This window comes from Sminthopsis crassicaudata, chromosome 2 (assembly GCF_048593235.1).
Source record: "Sminthopsis crassicaudata isolate SCR6 chromosome 2, ASM4859323v1, whole genome shotgun sequence".
NCBI classification, from domain to species: Eukaryota; Metazoa; Chordata; class Mammalia; order Dasyuromorphia; family Dasyuridae; genus Sminthopsis; species Sminthopsis crassicaudata.
In genome coordinates, this window is record NC_133618.1 from 273,120,433 (window position 1) to 273,146,988 (window position 26,556).

The window sequence follows — 26,556 nt, forward strand, 5'->3', positions numbered from 1 at the left end:
AGGACTTTAATCGAATAAAAGGTGCCTCAGCATGATAATTCCAGGCCACAGAGTCAACGTAAGAGGAATTCCTTGGAGAGAACAGCAGGATGATTCATTTTCCTAGCTGGAAATTCTCAGAAAATTCATGACGGTTTGGAAGGTCTGGGTGCAGAGAGAGAAAGGCAGCTATACTAGGGAAAGTTGGGTCCACTTTTCATTCAATTCATATAACAGCATTTAGTAAGTACTTTCTGTGTGCCAGATACTGCTTTAGTTGCTGGGAATATAAAAATAAAAATGAAACACTTGCTACTCTCAAGAAACTTATGTTCTTGGGGTAGGAGATGGGTAAGCAAATATTAAAAAATACAATAAATGCAAAGTAACTATAGCAGAGGGAATAGGAAGACTTTAGCAACTGGGAATGTCAGAATAGGTTCTTGCTGGGGGATTCACTTGAGCTAAGCTTTGAAAGAAGGTGAGAATTTTATGTAGATAACATAGATGAGGCCATTTTGGACAATTCACATAGCCAATGCAAAGACTCAGAAATGAGAAGGAATGTTGTGGACAGGTAACAAATAGGCTGGTAAGACTATTAACATAGACTGCATGAAGGGTAATAGGTAATAAGACTGGGAAGATAAGCTAGAGTTGGACTGTGAAGGGCTTTAAAGGATTAACAGAGGAGTTTGTTCTTGCTACTAGAAGTAGGAAGTCACTGGAGCTTCTTGAACTGAAGACTGGCATGATCGGACTTGTTTTAGAAAAATAAATATGGCAACTGTGCTGAGGATAGAACAGAAAAGAGAGATGAGAGACCAAATGAAAGGAAATCAATTAAAAAGTTATTGTAATAATTCAGCCAAGAGTTGATGAAAATCTGAACTAAAGTTGTTGACATATGAGTGATAATATTATGAGATATTATGAGAAATATTATGCTAGTAGAATTGACAAAACCTGGTAAATGATTATATTAAGTTATCCCTTCCACATCATGGGGATGGTGTCCCCACATTCTGGAAAATATGAGTAAAATTTTTTGGTCCTCCTTTCATATCAGAAAGTTTTTTCTTTTCTTTTTTGGGGTGTTTACAATATCTTATTATAAAATTTGGATTGATATTATACAATTCTGTACATTCTCAGTTTCTAAACTTTTCCTGTGGCATCTTCACATATTGCCTTGTGGCTTTCACAAAAAGTCCCCTAAAATTTCCATTTAATTTCTTATACTGACCTGATATATGTAAACACCTCAATAGGGAAAGTCATGAGGTAGAAAGAATAACTTCTCTTTATTTTCTTTAACAGTCCTTTTATAAGGACTAGGGAAGAAGACAGAATAAAAGAGGACTCCAGAGTTTTGAACCTGAGTGATTAATAGGACAGCAATACTTTCAATAGAAATAGGAAAACAAGAGAGAAAAATTTGGGGATAAAAACAGTGAGTTTGTGAACAACATGAATTAATATAAAATATATGCTACAATAAATACGTTCCAAACTGACACAATCACATGTATTTTAGGGATTTAAAATTATGAATGAGTCTAATAAGGGAAAGAGGGAGGCAGAGTCAAGAAGGAGGTAGATTAGAGGTAGCAACTAGCTGAACTCTCCCAACATTCTTCTACAAACAACATTAAAATAAAACTTCAAATCAAATTTTGGAGTGGCAGAGTCAACAAAAGGTCAGGATGAGATATTTTTCCAAACTAAGACACTTAGGTCTACAGGAGCAGTCTGTAACACAGGAGCCCTCCAGGCAGCACCACCAGCAATGGGTTCTGCAGTTCTGTGACAGCAGCTGTAGCAGCAATAGCAGCTTTAGTAGGCTTTCATAAGAGATAGTAAAAGGGTTGGACTACTGATAAGAAAGTGATTACACTGATACTGATTACTGATAAAAAAGAGATGCACTGGAATTGGGTGCATTTGGTCCGGATTCACAACTCTACTGCCCATACAGAATTCTGAGTCACAGTTACAAGACAAAGTATTAGTCACTAGAGAGCAGAAGGGGCCCTGTTCACAGTTCCAAGGCAGAGAGGAACACTAGTGTTTGCAGCTACAGGAAAGCAGGGCTTCTTCCTGCGTAAAGACCCAAATGGGTCTACCTGGTCAAGTGCAGGCCAGGAAAGCAGTGACTATAACTCTCCCCAGAGCATACCTTCTTGGAAACACCAAAAACTTACAGACTCCCAGAAATAGGTATGAAAACAAAAATAAGAAAGATCTGAACCTTGAGACAGTACTTCTCCATATTCAGGTGAGCAGAGCCAATTTTAATATAAAATTAAAAATCAAGAAATAGTCTGGAGAAGTAAGCAAACAACAACAACAAAATACCTGACTGTAAAATGTCACTATGGTGGCAGGGATGACCAAACACAAACTCAGAAGACAAAATCATGAAACAGCTTATCTGTTCAAAGCCTCGAAAAAAATTGCTAATTAGACCCCAGCTCAACAAATATTCCTGAAGGAGTAAAGAAAGAGGTGCTTTATGTTTAACATATATTGGATTACTTGCTATCTAGGTGAGGGAATGAGGGGAAGAGAAGGAGAAAAAATGTGGAATAAAAGGTTTTGCAAGGAATGTTGAAAACTATTTGTGCATATATTATGAAAATAAAAAGCTAAAGAAAAAAAGAGGTGTTAGAGGAAAATATGGGAAAAGAAATGTCATACAAGAAAATATGAAAAGAGAACTAATAGGATGGTAAAAAATAGTGAAGAAATATTTTTTAAAATTAGTTTAATGGGAGAAGAGGTACAAAAATTCATTGAAGAAAAGAATTTTTTAAAAAGCAGAATAGGCCAAATGGAAAAGTGTTAGGATTCTTACAAGGTGCTAAGTAAGTGGAATTGAGGCGACAGTGGTTAAATCTAGTTTAACATTGATTTAATCCTACAACAAATAATGGTTTCCTAGAGATATAATGATTGGTGTATACTCAGTGTAGAACATATAAGGAGGAGCTGTCAGGGCCAGAGAGGACAAGTGCACTAGAAGCTTTCTGTGGCTGAGACAGATTCATTCCATCTTCCATTTTTGTGCTGGCTGGAGGCTGAAGCACAAACCTCTGGATTTGGAGACATTCAGAGGAAGCTAGAGGCAGAAGCTGGAAGAAGCAAAGGAGAAGTGGCAGGAGCTCTTGGAACCAACGAGAGAGATAGGCCTCTAAGAAAGCTAACTGGGCCCCAAGAAAAGAGACAAGAATTTGAAGGAGACAATAAAGGATTTGGATAACTCCTGGATTTGCATTTGGGGTGATTACACTGTGAACTGAAAAGAAGGCTGCCTCCAGGAGCCCCCCAAGAAATCTGCTCCCAGAGAATATTATATTTTAGAGAAGAATATTACAGAAGAGGATATACAAAAGCTTACTGAAGAAAATAATTCTTTAAAAATGAGAACTGGGAAAGTAGAAGCTAATGACTTCATGAGACATCAAGAAACATTAAAACAAAGACAAAAGAATGAAAAAAAAATAAGAAAATGGAAAACTACTGATCTGGAAAATACCTTGAGGAGAACTATTAGATTATTTGAACGCCATAATCAAAAAGAGCTTGGACATCATATTTCAGAGAACTTCCCTGATATCTTCCATCTACAATGTAAAATAGAAAAATGAAAGAATTCCCTGTCCACATCCTGAAAGAGATACCAAAATGAAAGCTCCCAGCAATATTACAGCCAAATCCAAAAGTTTCTGGGTCAAGGAGAAAATACTGCAAGCAGCCAAAAAGAAACCATTCAAATATCATGAAGGCACAGTCACAATTAAACAAGATTTAATAGCTTGCATGTTTGTTACAGAAGCAACCTGCTAGTGGCTGCAGGGGATCTACTTCTGACCAGCAGAGTAGATCCCTTCATGTGAGAGGATGATAATGATATAAGGAGACTGAGAGGCAGAGTTGCATTCTCTGACCTCTCTCTCCTCTTCCCTCCAATTTATTTCATTTCCAATCTACAAGCATCAGTAAAGACTGATTTGCAACTCCTTCAAGTATGTTATGATTTACAGCTGTGGGGCTTTTGGAGAATAATCCTGCTCTTTCACACTTAGGCATGGTCCTTAACATACAGGCTATATGGCATATCTCAGAGAGAGAATGCCTCATTGCCCCTAATACATGTTAAAGTAGCTGAGGGCTTAAAATATGATATTCTGGAAGGCAAAGGAGCTATGATTAACAACCAAGAATAAGCTACCCAGCAAAACTGAGTTTAATCCTTCAGGAGAAAAAAAATGGTTATTTAATGAAATGGAGGACTTTCAAGCAGCATTCCTCAAGAACAGACCAGAGCTGAATAGAAAATTTGTCTTTTAAACATAAGACTCAGGAGAAGCATAAAAAGATAAGCATGAAACAGTATCATAAGGAACTCAATACAATTACATTGTTTGAAATGTATGAAAATATGATTCACGTAATTCCTAAGAACTTTATGCTTATAGGATAGTTATGCGAAGTCTACATAAATAGAGGGTATGGGTATGAATTAATGGGTATGAGTTAGGTTGGAATCTCCAGAAAAAATGAAGAGGTAAGAAAGATGGATGTACTAAAAAAAAGAGGGAAGAAAGAGGTAGCATAGGACAAATTTTCTCACATATAGGAGGTATATAGTGAAGAACTTTTATAGTGAAAGGGAGAATGGGAATATGGTAGACAATACTTGAGTATTACTCTGTGAATGTAGATAGGATGAGCTCACCCAAAAAATTGAAATGGGTAATAGAATCGATTACAAACTAGAATTCAACAATACATTGTTTACAAGAAACACATCTGGAACATAAAGACACACGCAGAGTTAAAACACAAAGGCTGGAGAAGTTTTCATTCTTCAGCTGAAGTTAAAAAAAAAAAAAGGGAGAGATAGAATAATGAATTCAAACAAAGAAAAAGCAAAAACAAATAGACTTTATTAAAAGAGAAAATCAGAAAAATTACATATTACTAAAATAAACAATGACATAATATGAAAATTGTCCACAGGAAGTTTCTCTGGCTAAAAAATTTCTCAAAAAAATAAGGAATTGAGTCAAATTTATAAAAAAATAAAAACCATCCCACAGTTAATAAATGGTTAAAGAACATGTAATGGATATCAAGGTGGAACAATATTGGATAGAGTGCCGAGTCTAGAGTCAGGAAGATTCAACTTCCTGAGTTTAAATAGGAATCTAGAGACTTAGTAGCTGTTATTACTTTGTTTGCCTCAGTTTCCTCATCTATAAAATAAGTTGGAGAAGGAAATGGCAAATCACTCCAGTATCTTTAAGATGCCAAGAAAACCTTGAATGGTTCATAAAGAGTCAGACATGACAAAGTCAAAATTTGTGATGACATGATATGAACAGACAGTTTTCAGAACATGTTCTCAATCAATCTTTGAGTAAAGAAATGAAATTTAAAATGACTCTGAGGTACCCCCTTATATCTATCAGCAATAACAAATTCTGGGAGTATGTGAGAAAGTAAGTACATTAATGAAATGCTAGTGGAGTTGTAAAACTGGTCTAATCATGATTACCTGGAGAAAATTTGAAACTATTCTCAAATAATTATAAAATGATGCATACTCTTTGATCCAACAATACCACTAGATTTGTATCCTAAAGAGATTTTTAAAAAGGGAAAAGGACCTATACGTACAAAAACATTTATGGAATCTCTTTTTATGGTGGCAAGGAATATGAAATTGAGGGGATGCTCATCAATTGGGAAATTGCCAGACAAGTTGTAGCATATGATTGTGACAATATTACTATGCTTAAAAGAAATAACAAGAGGGGGTGGTTTCAGAAAAACATGGCAAGACCTAAATGAACTAAAGCAAAGTAAAGTGAGAAAAGCCAGGAAGATTATTATGCACAGTAACAGTAATGTTCCACTGATGATTATTTGTGAAAGACTTGGACAATATGGTGCCAAGAAAAACACACAGATCACCTCTTATCTATCAAACTGACAAAAACAGAATAAAAGCGAAAAAAAATCAATTTTGGTAGAATATGCAAAAAAAAGGAAAATAAATTTGCTGCTAGAGGAGCTTGGGATTAGTCCCACTATTTTAGAAAAGAATTTGGAATGTTACAAAAAAAAGTTCAATGGAAAGGGAGTGTGATTTCCCAACAACTCCATGTATGGTTTCCTTCCAAGAGAAGTTCAACCTGTCAGAATAAGACTAAAACACCTATATTGATCTCATTTTGGAAGTGGGACTCACCAGAATGATGGTAACTTGGCTTCTTAACAAACTCAAGTGTTTCTCATCCTTTACAGAGTACTAGCCCTAAGCTGCTATGAAAAATTTGGATTATATAGGCACCAAGAAAATCTGGAACTCATTGAGGAGAAGATATATTTCTTTTTTGGACTACTGAAAGTCCTTTACATAATATTTTTTGTAATTTCTGAGGGATGAAATGAAGGCTCTGATGAACCAGATCCATGCTTTTTTATCCTGAGTGTTTGTATGACATTTGAGAGCCTTTTTATTGATATCTCTATAATCTGATATTTCCAAGAGGTAATTCTGGGTAAAGATATTATGAACCAAACACACTAACTGTTAAAAAGATATGTATTTTTTATTTAAGCTAGATGCCAAGCAAATGATTAGGAGGAAAGGTATGGTATTTGGAAACCATAATGTGATCAAGGGACCTAAGGTGTAAATTCTTAGAAGAAAAGGAGAAGTCTAAAATCAAAGCAGGCCTATAATACCACATATTCCATATGTATACAGTCCCCTATATTACAACTCCATATACACCAACCCCAAAGACTACTTGCTTACACTTTTCTAAGTCCATGTCTTGATTTCTAGTATGTTCCTCTGAACATATCTGATGTAAATCTGACACTTCTCTACTCCTACTACCAGCTGGGGAGAGAAGATAGATTCATATCAAATATGAAGTTTTCTCTTGCCATAATTTTTTAAAAAAAATCATCATAGAGGCCCTTTTCACCTATTGATCATTAGGCAGAACTAACTACCTTCTATGGATGGAATACCTTCTTATATCTTGATTTGAAAAGCCCTTGATCAGTCTGATGAACTGCTCTAAGTAGCTAGGTGAGACTCCAGGGTCTAAATCTTGTTGCCATGAAGGTGGATGGGCTCTCTAAACCCCCTGCTCAGAGGACAGAGGGAATTTTTCTGATTGGTCCTTAGGGATACCAGATGCCTCCAAGATGCCAACTGAGAGTCAATGGAGATGGATTCTTGTTGGACAGTGCTGAACTTTGAGTCCAGCACCTTGGTTTGAACCCTGGCTCTGCCCCTCAGTGTCAGAATGACTCTGAACAAGCTTCTTGTTTTGTTTTTTTTTAAAGTTATCAGTTTTCTCATCTGTAAAATGAGCAAGTTGAACTTGATGATCTCTAATGTACCCTCTAGTTCTAGGTTTACGAACCTAGGAAATTTCATGTTAAATTTCCTAAATAAAACATATTTACACTGTTTAAATAGTTTTATTTTAATTAATGAATTAAGAGGAATTAATTTCAAAATTCTGTTCATGATAACCCTTTCCAGAGCTCCATCAACTGCAGAAGAATTCTAGGGGAATGATAATTAGTACTTTTCTTAGATCATACTAAACAGAGGATAGAGCAGATGGAAGATATAAACACATTACTTACTGGTGTGAGGGGTCCTTCTGCTTGAGCCTCCATTGGGCTTGTGGGTGTGGCTGCAAGAAACTGGCTAGCAGCTCCAGCCTGGAGTTCTAGTCTATCTGCATATTGCTCTGACACAGCAGTAGCAGGACATGCCACAGACAGAGTCAAGACCACCCCAGGAGCTCCATTTTTTTGATGGCCATCTTCTACCCAAGGACCTAATTTATGCTGTTCTTCTTGAGGAGATTCCTCTAGGATCTGCAGCACCTCAGGTTCTTCATCTGAAGGGCTTCCAGTTTTATGCCCTAATGCCCCATTCGTCCTGAAATCATGAAGGTCCCGCTCCTTGTCCACAATCACCCAGTCCTTGGAATCAACCTCTTGCTGGCAGGAGCTCAGATTGACAGCTATAAATCCATTGCTGCCACCACCATCTGCCTGCTCTGGGGAGTTGGCAGAAGCAGGCTTAGATGCATCCGGGAGGTATTCTTCATCATAATGCCAGATGTGGTCAGTACGGGTCACAGCAGGAGTACAGGGCTTGTGAAGAAGAGAAGCAGGGATAATCGGTTCCTTTTCCACACTGGAATCTTTCTGCATTTTCTCCAAGCTTGAAGAAATGGAAAGAGAAAGTTACTCGAAATTGCTAGAGAGTTGGGGGGGGGGGGAACTGCTTATGCAGTTGATTAAGCTCTTCACAGATCATTTATTCAAATGATAGCTTCCCAACAACAAAATAAAAGCATCAGTGTGCTGCATGGAGCGTGGCCTAATCACCCAGACACGATGATCTAAAAGAACATTGTTCTTTTGGGAAACAGTCAAAGATAGGAGGAGGTATTTCTTTACATAGATCCAGATAACAAATTAAGAGAAATAAATTATGTAATCTTTTCTACTTAGTCTGCCAATGTAATCATTCTGTTCCCCATTTCTTCCTGAAACTATTTCTGCCCAACCAGAACTCTACAAAGCAGTGGAAAAAATGCAGACACTTTAAACAGAGTAAATATTTTATGTAGTTGTTCAATTCTTATAGCTGTCTGCCCATATATTTCACATTTATATCTCTAGAAATATCTTCTTGATTGATAATGTTTTAAAGAAGGTCAGACAACTGTTCAAGTGTTCTGCATATTATACACAAGTATGGTAGTGATAAGTAGTAACAGGTTGTAGGTAGTGTTAAAGTAAAAAGTACCAGTATAGGAAAAAGGAAGAGTATTAATGAATCCAGTTCCATTAAAGTCACTTTCCACAAGGACTAGTGTAGTACTCTCCTAACTGATCTTTTTGCTTTTAGACTCTCTACTCTTTAATTCAAATTCCACAAAAGCTGCCACATTAATATTCCTAAAACACAGATCTGACATGTCATTCCCTTATTCAAAAAGGTGGTTTCTTAATGCCCTTAGGATAGGCCCTCTGTTTCAAAGCTTTTCACAACTGGGTTTCAATTTATCTTTTCAGATCTCACATTTTACCTTTTCTGCCTACCCCACCCCCACTACACACGTGCACTCTCTATTCTAACAAAACTGGTCTACTTGGTGTTTTCCATGACCCCAATGCTATCTCCTACCTTCATACCTTTGCACAAGCTGTTCCCCAGACAGTCTTAGAATGCTTTTCTTTCTCACTTAGGATTCGGGTTTGTGAATTCTTTCATGTCGAACCTGTGCCAACCAGAAGGGGATTCTCACACCTCAACTCTCTGCACTGCCACTAACTGCATCAGAAGTACATTCTGCTTTTGGAGATCTTTAATTAATAGAAAGTAATTTCTTCATAGTAAGGAAAAACCTGCTTCTCTGCAACTTATAACCACTGTTCCTAGTTGTAATCAGTGGCCAAGAAGAACAAATCTAAGCCTTCATCTACAAGAATATTGTTTCTTTTTTTTATAATAGTTTTTTTATTTTAATTTTTACATATATTACATACAAAGAAAATTTTCAACATTCACCCTTCCAAAAAATGTTCAAAATTTTTCTCACTCCCTTTCCCCCTCTCCTCCCCTAGACAGCAAGTAATCCAATATAGGTTAAACACATGCAATTCTTCTAACCATATTTCCAAATTATCATTGTTGCACAAGAAAAATCAAAAAAGGGAAAAAAATTGGAAAGGAAAAAAATGCAAGCAAACACCAATAAAAAAGGTGAAAATACTATGTTGTGATCCACACTCAGTCCCCACAGTCTTCTCTCTGGGTATAGATGGCTCTCTTCATCACAAGGCCATTGGAACTGGCCTGAATCAATCTGCTGTTGAAAAGAGCCACATCTGTTAGAACTGATTATCATATAATCTTGTTGCTGTGTACAAGGTTCTCCTGGTTCTACACACTTCACAGCATCAGTTCATATAAGGTTCTCCAGACCTGTCTGAAATGATCCTCCTGATTGTTTCTTATAGAACAATAATATTCTATAACATTCTTATACCATAACTGATTCAGCCATTCTCCAACTGATGGGCCCCTACTCAGTTTCCAGTTTGATGTCAATCTTAAACATATGATACCTTTTCCATATAAAAAACAATATGATATACATGTTACATATAAAAAAACAAATAGTTTGTCCATGTTAAGTTCCTTGAAATTAATCTTTGATATTGGTTCTTAAATGTTAAATTTTCTATTGAGTTTGGGTTTGATTGATATAAAGTCCTGAAAATTTGCAAGTTCATTGAATGTCCATTTTATATCATTCAATATTATGGATAATTTTAGTGGATATGATAATTTTGGCTGTAGGCCTAGTTCTTTTGGTTGCCAGTAGATATGATTCCAGGACCTGTGGTCTATTATAGTGGCTTCTAAGTCCTGAACAATTCTAATTGTGGCTTCAACATATCTGAATTTTTTTTTCTTGTTTCACGTAAAATTTTCTCTTTGATCTGAGGGTTTCAAAATTTGGCAATAATATTCCTATGTGTTTTCCACAAAGAATCTCTCTGAGATGTTTATTGGTGGATTTTTTCTATTTCTATTTTTCACTCACATTCTATCACTCCAAGACAATTTTCTTGGATTATTTCTTGCATTATTTTGTCAAGGTTCTTTTTTGGTCACAATTTTCAGGTAGTCCAGTTATTGTTATATTTCTTCTTCTTGATTTGTTCTCTAAATCTACTGTTTTTTTCTTATAAGATGTTTCAAATTCTGTCCTATTTTCATTCTTTTTTAATAATAGCTTTTTATTTTTTAAAATATATGCAAAGATAGCTTTCAATATTCACCACTGCACATCCAAATTTCTCTTCCTTCCTCCCCTAGCTAGTGAGAAATCCAATCTAGGTTAAACATGCAATTCTTCTAAACATATTTCCATATTTATCATGCTATACAAGAAAATTCAAATAAAATAGAGAAAAATGAGAAAGAAAGAAAACAACAAGCAAACAACAAAAAAGTAAAACTACTATTTTGTGATCCACATTCAGTCCCTATAATTCTCTCCCTGGATACAGATGACTCTTCATCACAATTCTACTGGAACTGGCCTAAATCACCTCATTGTTGAAAAGGGCCAAGTCTATCACAATGTTTTTTCATTTTTTATAATCTGTTTGATTATTTTTTGGTCTTTCATAGCTTACCCAATTCTAATTTTCAAAGAGTTATTTTCATATCTTTGAGACTTTGTTTCCTTTTCTATTTTGTTTCTTCTTGTTTTTCTTGTTTTTTTTTTTTTTAAAGTTTTTCCTCAATGTTTCTCACTTGATTTTTAAATTCTTTTTTGAGTTCTTCTATAAATTCTCTCTGGGCAGGAAGCTGTTTACCATTATTCTTTGAAGTAGAAAAAACTTTTTTACTTCAGTGTCCTCCTCTGAAGATGAACTGCAGTCTTACCTGTTCCCATAGTAAGTTTCTGTATTTGGGATGTTTCTTCTTTGCTGGTTATTTTGTTTTTAATAAGAAGTATTAGCATAAGCACTTATAATCGTGGGGTGGGAGAATGTGCCTTTAGCTTCACTTCAGCTCTCCCCTCTGGTTTGAGCCCCCAAACTAGGAACTCTCCCCTCCTGCAAGTGCCAGCAGATAGTACCATCCCTACCACACTGCTTCTGCACTTACTGGGTGTGCTGGTTCCTTCACACCCAGGACAGTGACTCTAAGGCACAACTGGACCTCATGTTCCTAATCATCTCATTCAGTCTTCCTGGACTTGAACTTTCGACTCTTCATGCTCTCCAGGAGGTGAAAGTTTCTGTGGTTCCTCTAAAGGGTCCAGCCAAATTCAGCTAGCCCTAAGGTTTCCCACTTGGTGTTTCTATGAAGATAACTTGGAGGTATTTGCACTTCATATTCGTTAATCTCTGGCATGGGGTCTTCAGATCTTCTTGGGTTGTATCAGGAAGACCCCTGATTTGCCCCAAGTGTTCTTGATTTTTCACCAGTCTCTGTTTGCCCTGAGACAAAATCTGTTCTGTTTGTGGGGGATATCTGTAGAGCTTGGAAATTTACCTATGCTACTCTGCCATCTTCCCAGAATCCTCCACCAAATATTTCAAAGTTCTGTCATCCTGTTAGTCTTTGTAGTTAGTCTTAACTGTAGAATAAATCAATTTAATTAATTAATTTTGTTAACTCTTGCTGAATAAACCCGCCTCCAAAAGTTCTCCTTTGATATCAAGTTCAAATTTTTGTTTCCTCAATCATTTCATTTTTCATGCACCATGTGTCTCATTGTGGCAAGAAGATAGCTCTAGCTTTTTGGAAGATATGCAAACACAACAGGAACTATGGCATATTCTATAAGGCAAGAGACTATGGTCCTAGAGATGGACTGAAAATGCTGAAGCTGGTTCCCTGTTGCATTGCCCACATGCAATTCTGAGCTGCAGCCCTAGGACCAAAAAGGACTGTAAGGCTATAGGGGAACAAGGACCTAGGTCACCATTCCAAGAAACAGAGAAGTGCTTAAGGTCACTCAGGAAGAGCAGAGATGCTGGTTTCAATTCAAGTAGAGGGAAGCACTAGAAATTGTGGCTGAAGGAGAGTGAAGGATACAATTCTAGGGCTAAGAAGAGTGCTAATTATGGTTAACTACAAAAAAAAAAAAAAAAAAAAAAAAAGATTCCTTCCTGGGTAAAGACCAGAAGTACACAAACAAGAGTAGTGACCACACTGTTCCTTACAACATATCAACCTGGAAACATAAAAACTATATACATTTCCAGAGCTAGCTCTGAAAACAAAAGAACAAAAGCAAGAAAGGTCTACAGATTGAAATTGTGCCTCCTCCACTCCAAAAGTAGAGACCAACTTTAACATAAAGTTAAAAGTCAAGAAATATACTGGGAAAATGAACAAACAAAAAGAGAACCTGACCATAACAAGTTACCATGGTGATAGGGATGCTCAAGACAGAAACCCAGAAAAAGACAACTATGTCAACACAGCTTCATGTAAAATCTCAAAAAAAAAACAAAACAAAAACAAAAACAAAAAAAACAACTGGATACAAACTCAAAAAGAATTCCTGAAAGAGTTCAAAATAAGATTTTAAAATCCTCAAAAGAAAGACAGAAGAAAAACTGGGAAAAAATCAGAGTGATTCAAGAAAATTATGAAAAGACTCAACAGCTTAGTAAAAGAGACAGAAAAAAATACTGAAGAAAAATACATCTTGAAAAACAAAATTGACCTAATGATAAAAGAGGTACAAAAATTCACTGAAGAAAAGAAGTCCTTTAGAAGTAGAATTGGCCAAATGGAAAAGAAAGAATAAAGGCTCACTAAAGAAAATGATTCCTTAAAAATTAGAACTGGGCAAGTGGAAGATCAATATCTTCCATAAGACTTTATAATTCTCCATAAATCAAAAGAATGAAGACAATAGAAGAAAATGTGAAATAGCTTACTGGAGAAACAACTGACATGGAAAAGAGATCTAGGAGAAATAACTTAAGAATTACTGGACTAACTGAAAGCCATGAACAAAAAAAAAAGAGCCTAGACATTACCCTTCAAGAAATTATCAAGGAAAATTGTCCTGAAATCAAAGAACCATAGGGTAAAATAGAAACTGAAAGCATCTACCAACCACCTCCTAAAAGAGATTCCCAAATTAAAGCTCCCAGGAATATTATAGTCTAATAACTGAGCTTCTGAGCCAAGAAAAAAAATATTGCAAGCAGATAGAAAGAAACAATTCAAATATCCTAGAGTCACAGTCAGGATAACACAAGATTTAGCAGTTTCCATATTAAAGGATTAGAGGGTTTGAGATATAATACTCTGGAAAGCAAGGTGCTAGGATACAACCAAGGATAAACGATCCATCAGGGTGAAATATGAATATTTAATAAAATTTAATGAAGATTATCAAGGATTCCTGACCAAAGTTGAATAGAAAATCTGACTTTGAAATACAAGACTCAAGAAAAGCATAAAAAGGTAAACGTGAAAGAAAAATCATAAAGGAATCAATAAGGTTAAATATATTCCTATATGAAAAAATAATAATTATAACTCCTAAGAATTTTACCATTATTAAGACAGTTAGAATGAGTATACATAGAAGTTATGGGTGTGAGATGACTATGATGGGATGGTTTAAAAAAATAAAATTAAGGAGTAAGAAAGAGGAATATATTGGGAAAATTGGGAAGGGGGAGAAAGTGGGGGTGTTTGGTAGGCAATGCTTGAACTTTTCTCTCATCAAAATTGCTGCAAAGAAGGAATAACAGATCCAATATGTTGGGTATGGAAATCTAGCTTACCCTACAAGGAAGTAGGATGATAAGAAGATGAGAAAGGGAGGGAGATTAATACAAGGGAGGCTGGATTAAGGGAGTTAGTTATCAGAAGCAAAACAGACTTTAAGAGGAACCAGGTAAAAAGAGAATCAATAAAATGGAAGGAAATAATCATAATTGTAATGTAAATGGCATAAGCTCACCCACAAAACAGAAGTGATAAGCAGAATGGATTAAAAATCAAAATCCAACTCTGTTGTTTATAAGAAACAGAGAGATACAGAGAATAAAAATAAGGGACTGGGATAGAATCTATTATGCTTCAGCTGAGGTAAAAAAACAAAAATGAAATTATAATTAGCAATTATGATCTCAGACAAAGCAAAGCAAAACAGACAATTGAAAGAGATAAGCAGGGAAATTATATTTTTCTAAAAGGTACCATAGACAATGAAGTAATATCAATATAAATATGTATGTGCTAAATGGCATAGCATCTAAATTCTTTTTTTTTCTTTTCTTTTTTTTCCTGAAGCTAGGGTTAAGTGACTTGCCCAGGGTCACACAGCTAGGAAGTGTTAAGTGTCTGAGACCAAATTTGAACTCCAGTCCTCCTGAATTCAGGGCTGGTGCTCTATCCACTGCATCATCTAGCTGCCCAGCATCTAAATTCTTAAAAGGAAAAGGCTAAATGAATTGCAGGAGGAAATAGACAGTAAAACTATATTCATAGGATACCTCAGCTTTCTTCTCTCAGAACTAAGTAAATCTAACCAAAAAATAAACAATAAAGGAGTACAGTAAATGAATAGAATTTTAGAAAATTTAGATGTGACAATCCTCGAGAAAAAAACCAAATGGGAAAAGAAAAAATACACCTTTTTTTCAGTTGTACATGGTACCTTCAGAAAAAATTGATCATAAAAAACTTCACAACCAAATGTAGAAAAGCAAAAATATTAACTGAATCATTTTCAGACCATAATGTAATAAAAATTGTGCTCAATAAAGGACTGTGGAAACAGATTTAAAAGAAAACATTTAAAATCATTTGAAAACTAAACAATCTAGTCCTAAAGAATAAGTGGATAAAAGAACAAATCATACAAATATTTTCATTAAAGAGAATGATGAGACAATATACTAAAATTTGTGGGATGCAGTCAAAACAGTACTTGAGGAAAATTTATATCTCTAAATTCATATATCAATAAAATAGAGGAAAATCAAATCAATTGAATTGGACATAGAACCAAAAAATTTTTAAAAAGAGTAAAAAATTCTCCAATTAAAAACCAAATTGAAAATCCTGAAGGACAAAGGAGAGATTAATAAAATTCAAAGAAAGCACTAATACTGGTTTTTTTTTGGGGGGGGAAATTAACCATTGGTTAATTTGATTTTAAAAGAGGGAAGAAAACCAGATTAACAGTATCAAAACTGATAAGGGTGAATTTACCACCATGCAAGAGAAAATTAAAGCAACTATTAGTATGTATTTTGCCCAATTATGTGCCAATAAATCTGACAATCCAAGTGAAATGGATATTTACAAAAATATAAATTACTCAGATTTATATATCTTAGAGAAAGAAAATGAATAAGCTATAAAGGAGCTAAAAAAAAAAAAATCCCTAGGACCAGATGAATTCGCCAGTGAATTGTACCAACACTTAAAGAATAATTAATTCTAATATTCCAAAAGCTAGTTGGAAAAAGGGCAAAGGTTCTACAAAATTCTTTTTTTATGATAAAAATGTATTACTGATATTTAAACCAGAAGGGCAGCTAGATGGTACAGTGTATAGAGCACTAATTTTCTGATTCCAGGAATACCTGAGTTCAAATGTGGCCTCAGACACTTAAACAGACTATTTGTGTGGGCAAGTCATTTAACCTTGTTTTAGTTTCTTCATCTGTAAAACAAGAAAACCCCAAATGGGGCTTAATGATATGAGTGAACAACAAAAAGAGCTATAACCAGAAAAAGCAAAAACAGAGAAAGAAGACCATTTTTTTTTAACGGATATTGATGCAAAAATTTTGAATAAAACACTAGCAAGGAGATTACAGCAATATATCAGAAAGATTATACACTATGAACAGGTAGATTTATACCAAGAATGCAGGATTAATTCAATATCAGGAAAACTATCAGTATAATTGATCATATCAAAACAAAACCAACAAAAATCATATGATTATTTCGATACAGAAAAAGCTTTTGAAAAAATACAACACTAATTGCTATACCACACTAGCAAATAGGAATTGGAAATTGATTGCATGCTCATCAGTTGGAGAATGGCTGAATAAATTGTGGTATTTGAATGTAATGGAATACTATTTATAATTCTATAAGAAATAATGAACAGGTTGATTTCAGAAGAGTCAGGAAAAACTGACATGAACTGATGTTGAGTGAAATGAGCAGAACCAGGAGAGCATTGTACATAATAACAGCAATATTATATGACGATCACTTATGAATGACTTAGCTATTCTTCTGAAGCACGATGAAAAATGCTCTCTGCCTCCACAGAGTAGATAAAGTTTGAATATAGATTGAAACATATTTTAAAAACTTTATTGTTTTGGGGTATTTTTTAGTCTGCATTTCTTTTGAAATGTTTGGAAATGGTTTTGTATGACTGCACATGTATAATTTATATCATTTTCTGCCTTTTCAAGGGGTGGGGGTGAGGAAGGATGAAGAGAACTTGGAATTCAAAATTGTAAAAAATTAATGTTAAAATTTTTTATTTACATGTGATTGAGAAAAAATTAAATGTAATAAAAAATTTTACATTCTACACAGGAAAACTTGTACTCATATTAGTAAAAATGAGATAATTCTAAGAGGCAGTAGAGAAAAAGACATTTTGGGAGATAATTTATTTGAAAATATAGATCCTAAGATAGAACGCTGACTTTAAGCTAGTAAGCAATTTAGCTAGAATGAAATGTATATAAAGAAAGGTAATATGTAATAAGTCTGGAAAGACAGATTAGAGCTGGTCTGGCTTAAACCTGGATAGATTTAAAATAAGAACTTTACATTTTATATTGGAAGTAATGGGACTCTGCTGAAACTTTTCATCACAAAGACTAATGAGAAGATTATTGCATATATTTAGAAGAATTGCATGTTTAAGCTATATTGAATTGCTTGGGGAAAGGGGAAGGAAGAGAAGAGGGAGAAAAATTTTGGAACACAGGGTTTTGCAAAGGTGAATGCTGAACACTATCTTTGCATATATTCAGAAAAACAAAATACTATTAAATCCTCAAAAGAAAAAAGATTATTACAATAATAATCAGGCAAGAGGTAATGAAAGTCTTAACTAGGAGAGAAAGGGACGAGACTGGACAGGTTTTGTGTAGGTGGACATGCTAAGACATGACAAATGATAGGCCAAAATGGGAAAATAAAAGACAAAATATTCATCACAATTATTCCCATTTCCACAAAAAGTTTAATTAATATGAAACAATTACCATAACAAGGAGACAAAAAGTATCGTGCACTGCCACAATCAGCAAATGCTTCATCTTCATGACAAGCAGAAAGACATAAAAACCAAGGGCAACATTAATTTATAATACAAAGTCAAATGTAAAAACATTATGGATAAGAACAGTAAGAGATTATAGTAGTACCATTTCTTGAGAGTCAATGGCATTGGAAATTAAAATAAGTCCATAGAATACGTGATATGAAATCCAATTAAAGCATATTATCCCAAGGATACACATTGACGAAACTGATGGAATTCAAAGAAAGAGACAGAGACAGAGAAAATGGAACAAGTTTTCTTCATTCAAGATTCAAAAAGTAAGCTGATTCAAAGTCAGTCAGCAGAGAGGAGTCTAATGCAGTGTCCTGATGATTTGTCCTTAGCTCTGTTCAATCAATTACTTAGATAAATTAAAAAATGGCATGCCTATCAAATCTACAAATGACTAAAAGCTGAGAAGGATTGTTAACTTTAGAATACATGGGAGAGATGTTGAGATACAGGGGAGCCACCTGACAGTGGCTGCTTGGAGATACAACCCAGAATGGATCTCCTTGTGTGAAAGGATGATACAAAGAGACTGAGAGGCAGCTGTTGTTCTCTGAGCTCTCTGACTGTGAGGCCATTGCATTGTCTGATCTCTCTCCTCTTCCCTCTGCCTCTAATTTATCTCATTCCCAGTCCACAGCATCTGTCAGCAAAGGCTGCCTTGCAATTCCTTCAGATGCTATGATCTGTGGAGGCTCTCAAGAGAATTGATCTGTCCCTTAATCTGTCAGTTAGCATACTGAGCAACCAGATCTTAGGAAGCTAAAATAATGGCCAAATCTACTAAGTCTACGAAACTGAAATTCAGTAAGGAGCAATGTAAAGTCCTATAATTGGATTTAAAAATCAATTGCACATTTGGAACTATGCCCAAAGGGCTATAAAATCATTTTTACTCTTTGACCTAGCAATGCTATTATTAGGTGTGAATCCCCAAAAAGATTTTTTAGAAAGGAAACAACCTATATGTACAAAAATATTTATAGCTGCTCTTTTCTCAAGGCAAAAAATTGGGAAATTTAGGCAATGCCCATCAAGTGGAGAATGGCTGAATAAATTGTAGTTATATGATTATGATGGAATACTATTATGCTATAAGAAATGATGAGCAGAATTCTTTCAGAAAATCCTGAAAAGACTTTTATGGGTTCATGTAAAGTGAAACGTACCATGTACAAAGTAATAATAACATTGTGGAATGATCATCTGTGAATGATTTTTACTATTCTCAACAATACAATTAATGCTCCATGACTATTTTGAAGGATTTATGATGAAAAATACTATCTATACCCAGAGGAAAAAAAACTGATTATGTTTCAATACAAATTGAAACATACTTTTTTTTTTTTTTTTTTTGGCTGAGGCAACTGTGGTTAAGCAACTTGCCCAGGGTCATACAACCAGGAAGTGTTAAGTGTCTGAGACCAGATTTGAACTCAGGTTCTCCTGACTTCAGATCTGCTGCACCACCTAACTGCCCCGAAGCATACTTTTAAAAATTTATTTTTTTTGAAATTTTTTTGTGTGTATGGGAGGAGGAAGAGCTATGTTTTCTTTCAAAATATGACTTATGGAAATGTTTTGTATAACTTCACATTGTCTTTTTAATACATGGTAGGGTGGAAAAGAGGAAGGGAGAGAATTTGGAACTCAAAATTTTAAAAACAAATACTAAAAACTAAAATACTAAAAACTATTTTACATGTAAATGGGGAAATAATATAAAAGAATAAATATTAAAAAAAACCAAAAAATCAATTGTACAAGCATCAAATGATTGAGGCATGGTTAGAAAACAGTTTTTATGAAAAATATCTGAGAATTTTAGTGCACTAAAAATTTAATTTCTATCTATACTGTAATATGGTGGTCATTAAAATCAATACATAAGGTAAATACCAGGCTGCATTAATAAAATATTCAGAACAATGGAATTTTATAATACTTTGCTCTTCAGTTCTGTACATAAAAATTTTAGGAACTGCACTGATAAAGTGAAGCATTTCAAGAAGGTATCCATAATGATGAAAGGGCATATGAATGCAACATGGATATCAACTGAAGGCATTAGGGATATTTAGCCTTCTTTAGGCTAAAAGAAATCGTAATCCAATCTCTATCAGTCACTTCTTCCAATGAACTCATTGCTTATACCAGTTATTTCATACTTAATCATATCTTGCCTAGGACCATCTCTTGAAGTGAGTAAGGAAACAAGATAACTGTCTTCAAGTATTAAAAAGGCTATCATATAGAAGAAGATTCTTCTATTCATCCTCAAAGAATAAAACTGAAAGAAATAGGTATGATTGTTGATAAGGAGATCTAGCAGGAATAGGAGGGAAAACTTCCAAATTATTAAAGTCTCTCCCTCCAAAAATACAATGGACCATATCAAGAGGCAGTGCATTTCCCATTAATATAAGCCTCCAAGCAGTTTCTGCATTAGAACTTGAGAGTATTGCAATAACAATTGTAATTGATGGAACTGATCCAGATAACCATATAAGTCCCTCCTAATTCTGAGATTCTATGAATTTACAGTAAGAACAAGCATGCTACATAAGCATTTACTGAAAGCTCAGTCACTTATTGTGGAAAAATAGTACATTTTCCCCATCATAAATGTTTATAACAAGAGAGTAGCTCTGATAAGAGCCTTTTCCCAAAGGCTCTGTTAAAATAAAAGAAAAGAGACAGAACATTTCATACCAGGTCTCCAGGAACTTGTCGGTGTCTGGCTTTGACTCCAAGGTCAGACGCCTCTCCAACTCAAAACTGTGAATGGACCGCAATTTTCGTACCAATGGGACATCTCTCTCTGGTTGGGTTGTCTCTGAGCGAACACGAATTGGTGAACCAAGGCTTGGTGCATTTAGTATACCATTTGCTGGACCATGGCTATTCTCCTCTTCTGTAGCAGCCTATACAAAATATAAAAATATGCAATTCATTTTAAGTTACAATACATGACAGACTACTGAAACTTGTAAATCAAGATGAGCTGATATTAAGATTGATTTGTTTAATCCATCTACCAAAGAAAAGTCAGGAATTATATGAGAAAAATTACAAAACACTTGCCACAAAAATAAAATCAGATTTAAATAATTGGAAAGACATTCAATGCTCTTGGATAGGCCGAGCGAATATAATAAAGATGACAATACTCCCCAAACTAATCTATTTATTTAGTGCTATACCAATCAGACTCCCAAGAAACTATTTCAATGACCTAGAAAAAATAACAACAAAATTCATATGGAAGAATAAAAGGTGGAGAATTGCAAGGGAACTAATGAAAAAAAACTCAGAGGAAGGTGGTCTAAGTGTACCTGATCTAAAGCTATATTATATAGCAGCAGTCCCAAAACCATTTGGTATTGGCTAAGAAATAGACCGGTAGATCAGTGGAACAGATTAGATACAAAGGACAAAAAAGGGTACATCTATAGCAACCTAATCTTTGACAAACCCAAAGATACCAACATTAGGGATAAAAATTCATTATTCGGAAAAAACTGTTGGGAAAACTGGAAATTAGTATGGCAGAAATTAGATATGGATCCACACTTAACACCATATACCAAGATAAGATCAAAATGGGTCCATGACTTAGGCATAAAGAGGGAGATAATAAATAGATTAGAGGAACAGAGGATAATCTACCTCTCAGACTTGGGGAGGAGGAAGGAATTTATGACCAGAGGAGAACTAGAGATCATTATTGATCACAAAATAGAAGATTTTGATTACATCAAACTAAAAAGTTTCTATACAAATAATACTAATGCAAACAAGATTAGAAGGGAAGTAACAAATTGGGAAAATATTTTTAAAAACAAAGGTTCTGACAAAGGTCTCATTTCCAAAATATATAGAGAACTGACCCTAATTTATAAGAAACCGAACCATTCTCCAATTGATAAATGGTCAAAGGATATGAACAGACAATTCTCAGATGAAGAAATTGAAACTATATCCACTCACATGAAAGAGTGTTCCAAATCACTACTGATCAGAGAAATACAAATTAAGACCACTCTGAGATACCACTACACACCTGTCAGATTGGCTAACATGACAGGAACAAATAATGATGAATGTTGGAGGGGATGTGGGGAAACTGGGACACTAATACATTGCTGGTGGAGTTGCGAAAGAATCCAGCCATTCTGGAGAGCAATCTGGAATTATGCCCAAAAAGTTATCAAACTGTGCATACTCTTTGACCCAGCAGCGCTACTACTGGGCTTATATCCCAAAGAAATACTAAAGAGCGGAAAGAGACATATATGTGCCAAAATGTTTGTGGCAGCTCTTTTTGTTGTAGCTAGAAACTGGAAGATGAATGGATGCCCATCAGTTAGAGAATGGTTGGGTAAATTATGGTATATGAAGGTTATGGAATATTATTGCTCTGTAAGAAATGACCAGCAGGAGGAATACAGAGACTTAAATCAACTGATGCTGAGTGAAATGAGCAGAACCAGAAGATCACTATACACTTCAACAACAATACTGTATGAGGATGTATTCTGATGGAAGTGGAAATCTTCAACATAAAGAAAAGCCAACTTACTTCCAGTTGATCAATGATGGACAGAGGTAGCTACACCCAGAGAAGAAACACTGGGAAGTGAATGTAAATTGTTAGCACTAATATCTGTCTGCCCAGGTTGCATGTACCTTCGGAAGCTAATGTTTATTGTGCAACAAGAAAATGATATTCACACACATGTATTGTATCTAGACTATATTGTAACACATGTAAAATGTATGGGATTGCCTGTCATCGGGGCGAGGGAATAGAGGGAGGGGGGGATAATTTGGAAAAATGAATACAAGGGATAATATTATAAAAATATATATATATAATAAAAAATTATTAATTAAAAAAAATTTAAAAAAAAAGATTGATTTGTGCTGAGAGGTTGGCATTTCAATATGCTTTTTATTTATTAGCCCACTGTTATTCTAAACTAACTAAACTGTATGTTCAGTTTTCAGTTTGATTACCATTTTGATTTAAAAATAGAGGAAAAACATAAAAAATATGTAAAATTATTTTATTATTTATTTTTAAAAATTTGGGGGCAAATTTTATTATTTTAAACAAAAATAAAATATGAAAAAATTGTCATGTACACAGCAAAACATAAGAAAAGATTCAAAATAAACCAAAAAATTTCCATTTCAAGAAAATCTATATGATAAATATAGTTTTCAAAGCTTCCCAGATTTTCTTTGCTTCCTTGTAGTTTTTCTTCTACTTTCTACTGTGTAATTTTTACTTCATTTTTCCTGCTCTCTTTCTACTTCCCACCCTAAAGAAAGCTACAATTAAGTGCGGATGTATGTCATCTGTTTCGCTGAAGGTGGATAGCATCTTCTTTCATAAATCCAAGTCTTCCCATGTAAAATTACTTTAAATGATTAATAATCTCTTAAAATATCATCCAGAGAGCAATAAATTGTGATCTTCTCTATGTGTATTTAGTTATTATCTTATCTTTATTGTGCTCTTTCAGCCTAACTACTATTCTAGATGGCCAAGGAATTTACTTGGAACACTATGCTATACACTAGAATCTATTATGAATTTAAGTAATTGCATATCAGTATGATAATAAATGACAGACAAGGTTAACTGTCAATAACATTTAAGTGAAATAAGTAGCAGAGAGGCCTAAGCCAAAAAAACAGAAAAACTATCCCAAAGGATCAGTTAGCATATTCTATGAACTAAGTTGTCAATTGACAGATCTTACAGATGACTCTCTTAAAATGAGAACAATCTAATCCTGGGACAATAATTTATATTTGTATATTATGTTAAGGTTTACAAAGCATCTTTCTCATAAAAGCTCTGTGAAATACATAGTGGTAATAGTATTCTATTTTACAAATGAAAAAACTGAGAGTAAGAGCCATAATCGTACAGCCAGTGAGTATCAGAGTGGAGACTCAAGCTTAGGTCCTATGTCTTCAAAGCTGGTGCTCTTTATACTATGCCATGTCAGCACTCAATCACTGATAGAATGCACAGTCTGCAATAACAGGATTATATAATTCCACAGATAATCTACTGCTACCGCCTATAACAGAGGATAAAGATCACATGCTATCTGATTGGTCAGAATCCTTTGCTTAGTTCAGTGGGATGCCTGATAGGAGGCTGTGCAAGACAGAGCTTAATAAACAGATTTTTTTTTGAAATCTGTTCATAAGACATGTTATACTATCTATACTAATGTGGAAGGATATCACAGATGAATGAATCATAGAGAAGTTTCCTCTTAGACATCAATTTCGACCTCTTTTTAATCAAACTCTTTTAAGAAATCCCAAAATGGAGTAAATTGATTTATGCTTCTCTTCTCCCTCAATGTTCTTTGTCCCATGACAAAAGGAGGCTAAACTTCAACCCTCTAGAGAGGGTAACTGTCAACAGTTTCTATAACATAACAGAAGAGTAGAGGAAGAGAAATGTGCTCCATAGGCAATTAAGACTTGATTGTAATATAACCAGAAATCCACATGATGATTACGATTATAATTTTGTATTTTTTCAGTTTCTAATACAGTTGACTGGTGTCTTAAAAAGTAACACAACTGAAAAATTGGGTAACATTCCTAATAAGATCTTAACAATGACTGTGTGCTCCACCACATCAATTTCCAGTTCCAAAATCACTGAAGATTGTAAATATGTCCTTAAGTCTCATTTTTGATTGCTAAAACAACCATCACCTTGTGCTTTAAATCAGTTTTTAAAGAATGACAAAAAAGTAAACTTCTTGGTTCTAATAGTTATTGAATGTGAACATGTTTAAAAGCAATCAATTGCTGTGTTCATTCGACCAAATTTATTTATTTGAAATTTAATAAGAAAAAGGACAAGTGATAATGATTTAAAACTAGATACCTGATTTGAGAGTAGTAATATAAACTGCTCTTTAAGATTTTACAATAGGGGGCAGCTAGGTAGCGCAGTGGATAGAGCACCAGCCCTGAATTCAGGAGGACCCAAGTTCAAATCTGATCGCAGACACTTAACACTTCCTAGCTGTGTGACCCGGGCAAGTCACTTAACCCCAGCCTCAGGGGAAAAAAAAAAAAAGATTTTACAGTAGGTAATATCAATACACATTCCAATTATGTTAGATAGGTTAGTATGTTTCATTTCCCCTGATTTCAGATTCAATAGTTAGTGAACATTCACTGCTACCCACACCTATTCCAATGGTGTCTACATGTGGTCAAGATCTTGCCTCACTTGGGAGAGGCAATAGTTAAGTTTATAATTACCATTCCACCAGTGTGGCAGAAGGATTAGGATCTTAATAATGTTCAGAAAGGTTCATTTTTTTCTTTAAGCATTTTTGTCTGTAAAAAATATATAATCTCACTTTTCTCACATAGCCAAGATAAAAAATTAATGTTTAATTTGGCAAAGTGAAAAGTCTGCATAAAATATGCTACAGAAGCACAGATTACTAGTATTAAAATGTCCATAAAATGCTAGCTATTCTGAATGCTTCTAAATACTAATATTAATCAAGCTATATTCTGCTAAGAAGATAAATGCAGTTAAGAGCACAGGAAGGAACATGTTTAAGAGGTACATACTTTACAGATCCCCAGTTTTATCTTGTTCCTGTTAACATCCATTTCTTCCCAGACATCCTTCTCCTGAGGACGAGGGTGTCCTACAGATCCAGGAAGTTTATCTGGTGATACACCAACAGGAATACCATTCTCTCCATCACTGAGTTGTTCATCTGGAAATACCTCATCTGTATTTTCTCGAAGTAAGTCTCCCGGGATAGGGGTGGCATTTGCAATTCTATACAGGATGGGAAAGAAAGAGTTAAGATTTGTAATCAGCATAGAAATAAAAGTACTATGAGATTCTTCTGCATCTGATTCCTGGATTTTAATAACGTTTACATATACTTACAACTATGAAAAACAAAATAAGAGTTTTTAGAAAGTCAACCTTTGCCCATGTTTGGCAAGAAGACTTCAAATTTCAACTAGAATTCTTTCACATGATTTCTAAATAAAATATTCTATTGACTTAATATGATTTAATAAAAGTTAAATTAGAAATATTATTTATCATATTAATCAAGAAAAACCTTTATCAATTAAAATGAATTCTTAATTATTTGTAATTTTCCCAAGAATCAGGAAAAGATTGTTATAAGCAGAATGAGTTCAATGTAAGTGCAATCACAATCATATACTATGCAAAACACTAAAATTACTTGCATAAATGTTTGATAACACCTTTCTGCAAGTCATACGAATTCAGACATTTATAGGATATGATTTGTATAAACTAGAGAAAAGCCTAGAACCACTATTCTATATCATGATTTCCTGGAACTTGTTTACTGTTTCTTTGTGCTTATCTATCTTTTAAGGAGTTGGTCCTTTATAATTATGACTATTAATCTGTCAAGGCTGTGGTCAGGTCTTCTATTTCTTTTTTCTTTTAATAACACCTAACTGACTATATCAGGTATTCTTAAAATATTGTTGCCTGGGAACAAGTACTTAGCAAAAAAAAGTTGCACTGTTTTCTGGGTAGTAATTTTTAAAAGTCTAGAAATAGAAGCAGATCCTT

At 34.5% G+C, this 26,556-nt stretch overlaps 1 protein-coding gene across 6 annotated transcripts in view; it reads right to left on the reverse strand.

The window, feature by feature from the left end:
- The window catches only part of TTBK2 (tau tubulin kinase 2), a 249,379-nt gene that overhangs the window by 24,990 nt on the left and 197,833 nt on the right, over nucleotides 1-26,556 (reverse strand). For all 6 annotated transcript variants that reach the window (XM_074289397.1, XM_074289396.1, XM_074289395.1 and 3 more), the window contains 3 exons: nucleotides 25,554-25,770; nucleotides 20,634-20,845; nucleotides 7,663-8,251 (listed from right to left, as the gene is read on the reverse strand). In XM_074289397.1, the coding sequence (XP_074145498.1) occupies nucleotides 7,663-8,251; nucleotides 20,634-20,845; nucleotides 25,554-25,770 (1,018 nt within the window). The remainder of the gene's footprint in view (nucleotides 1-7,662; nucleotides 8,252-20,633; nucleotides 20,846-25,553; nucleotides 25,771-26,556) is intronic.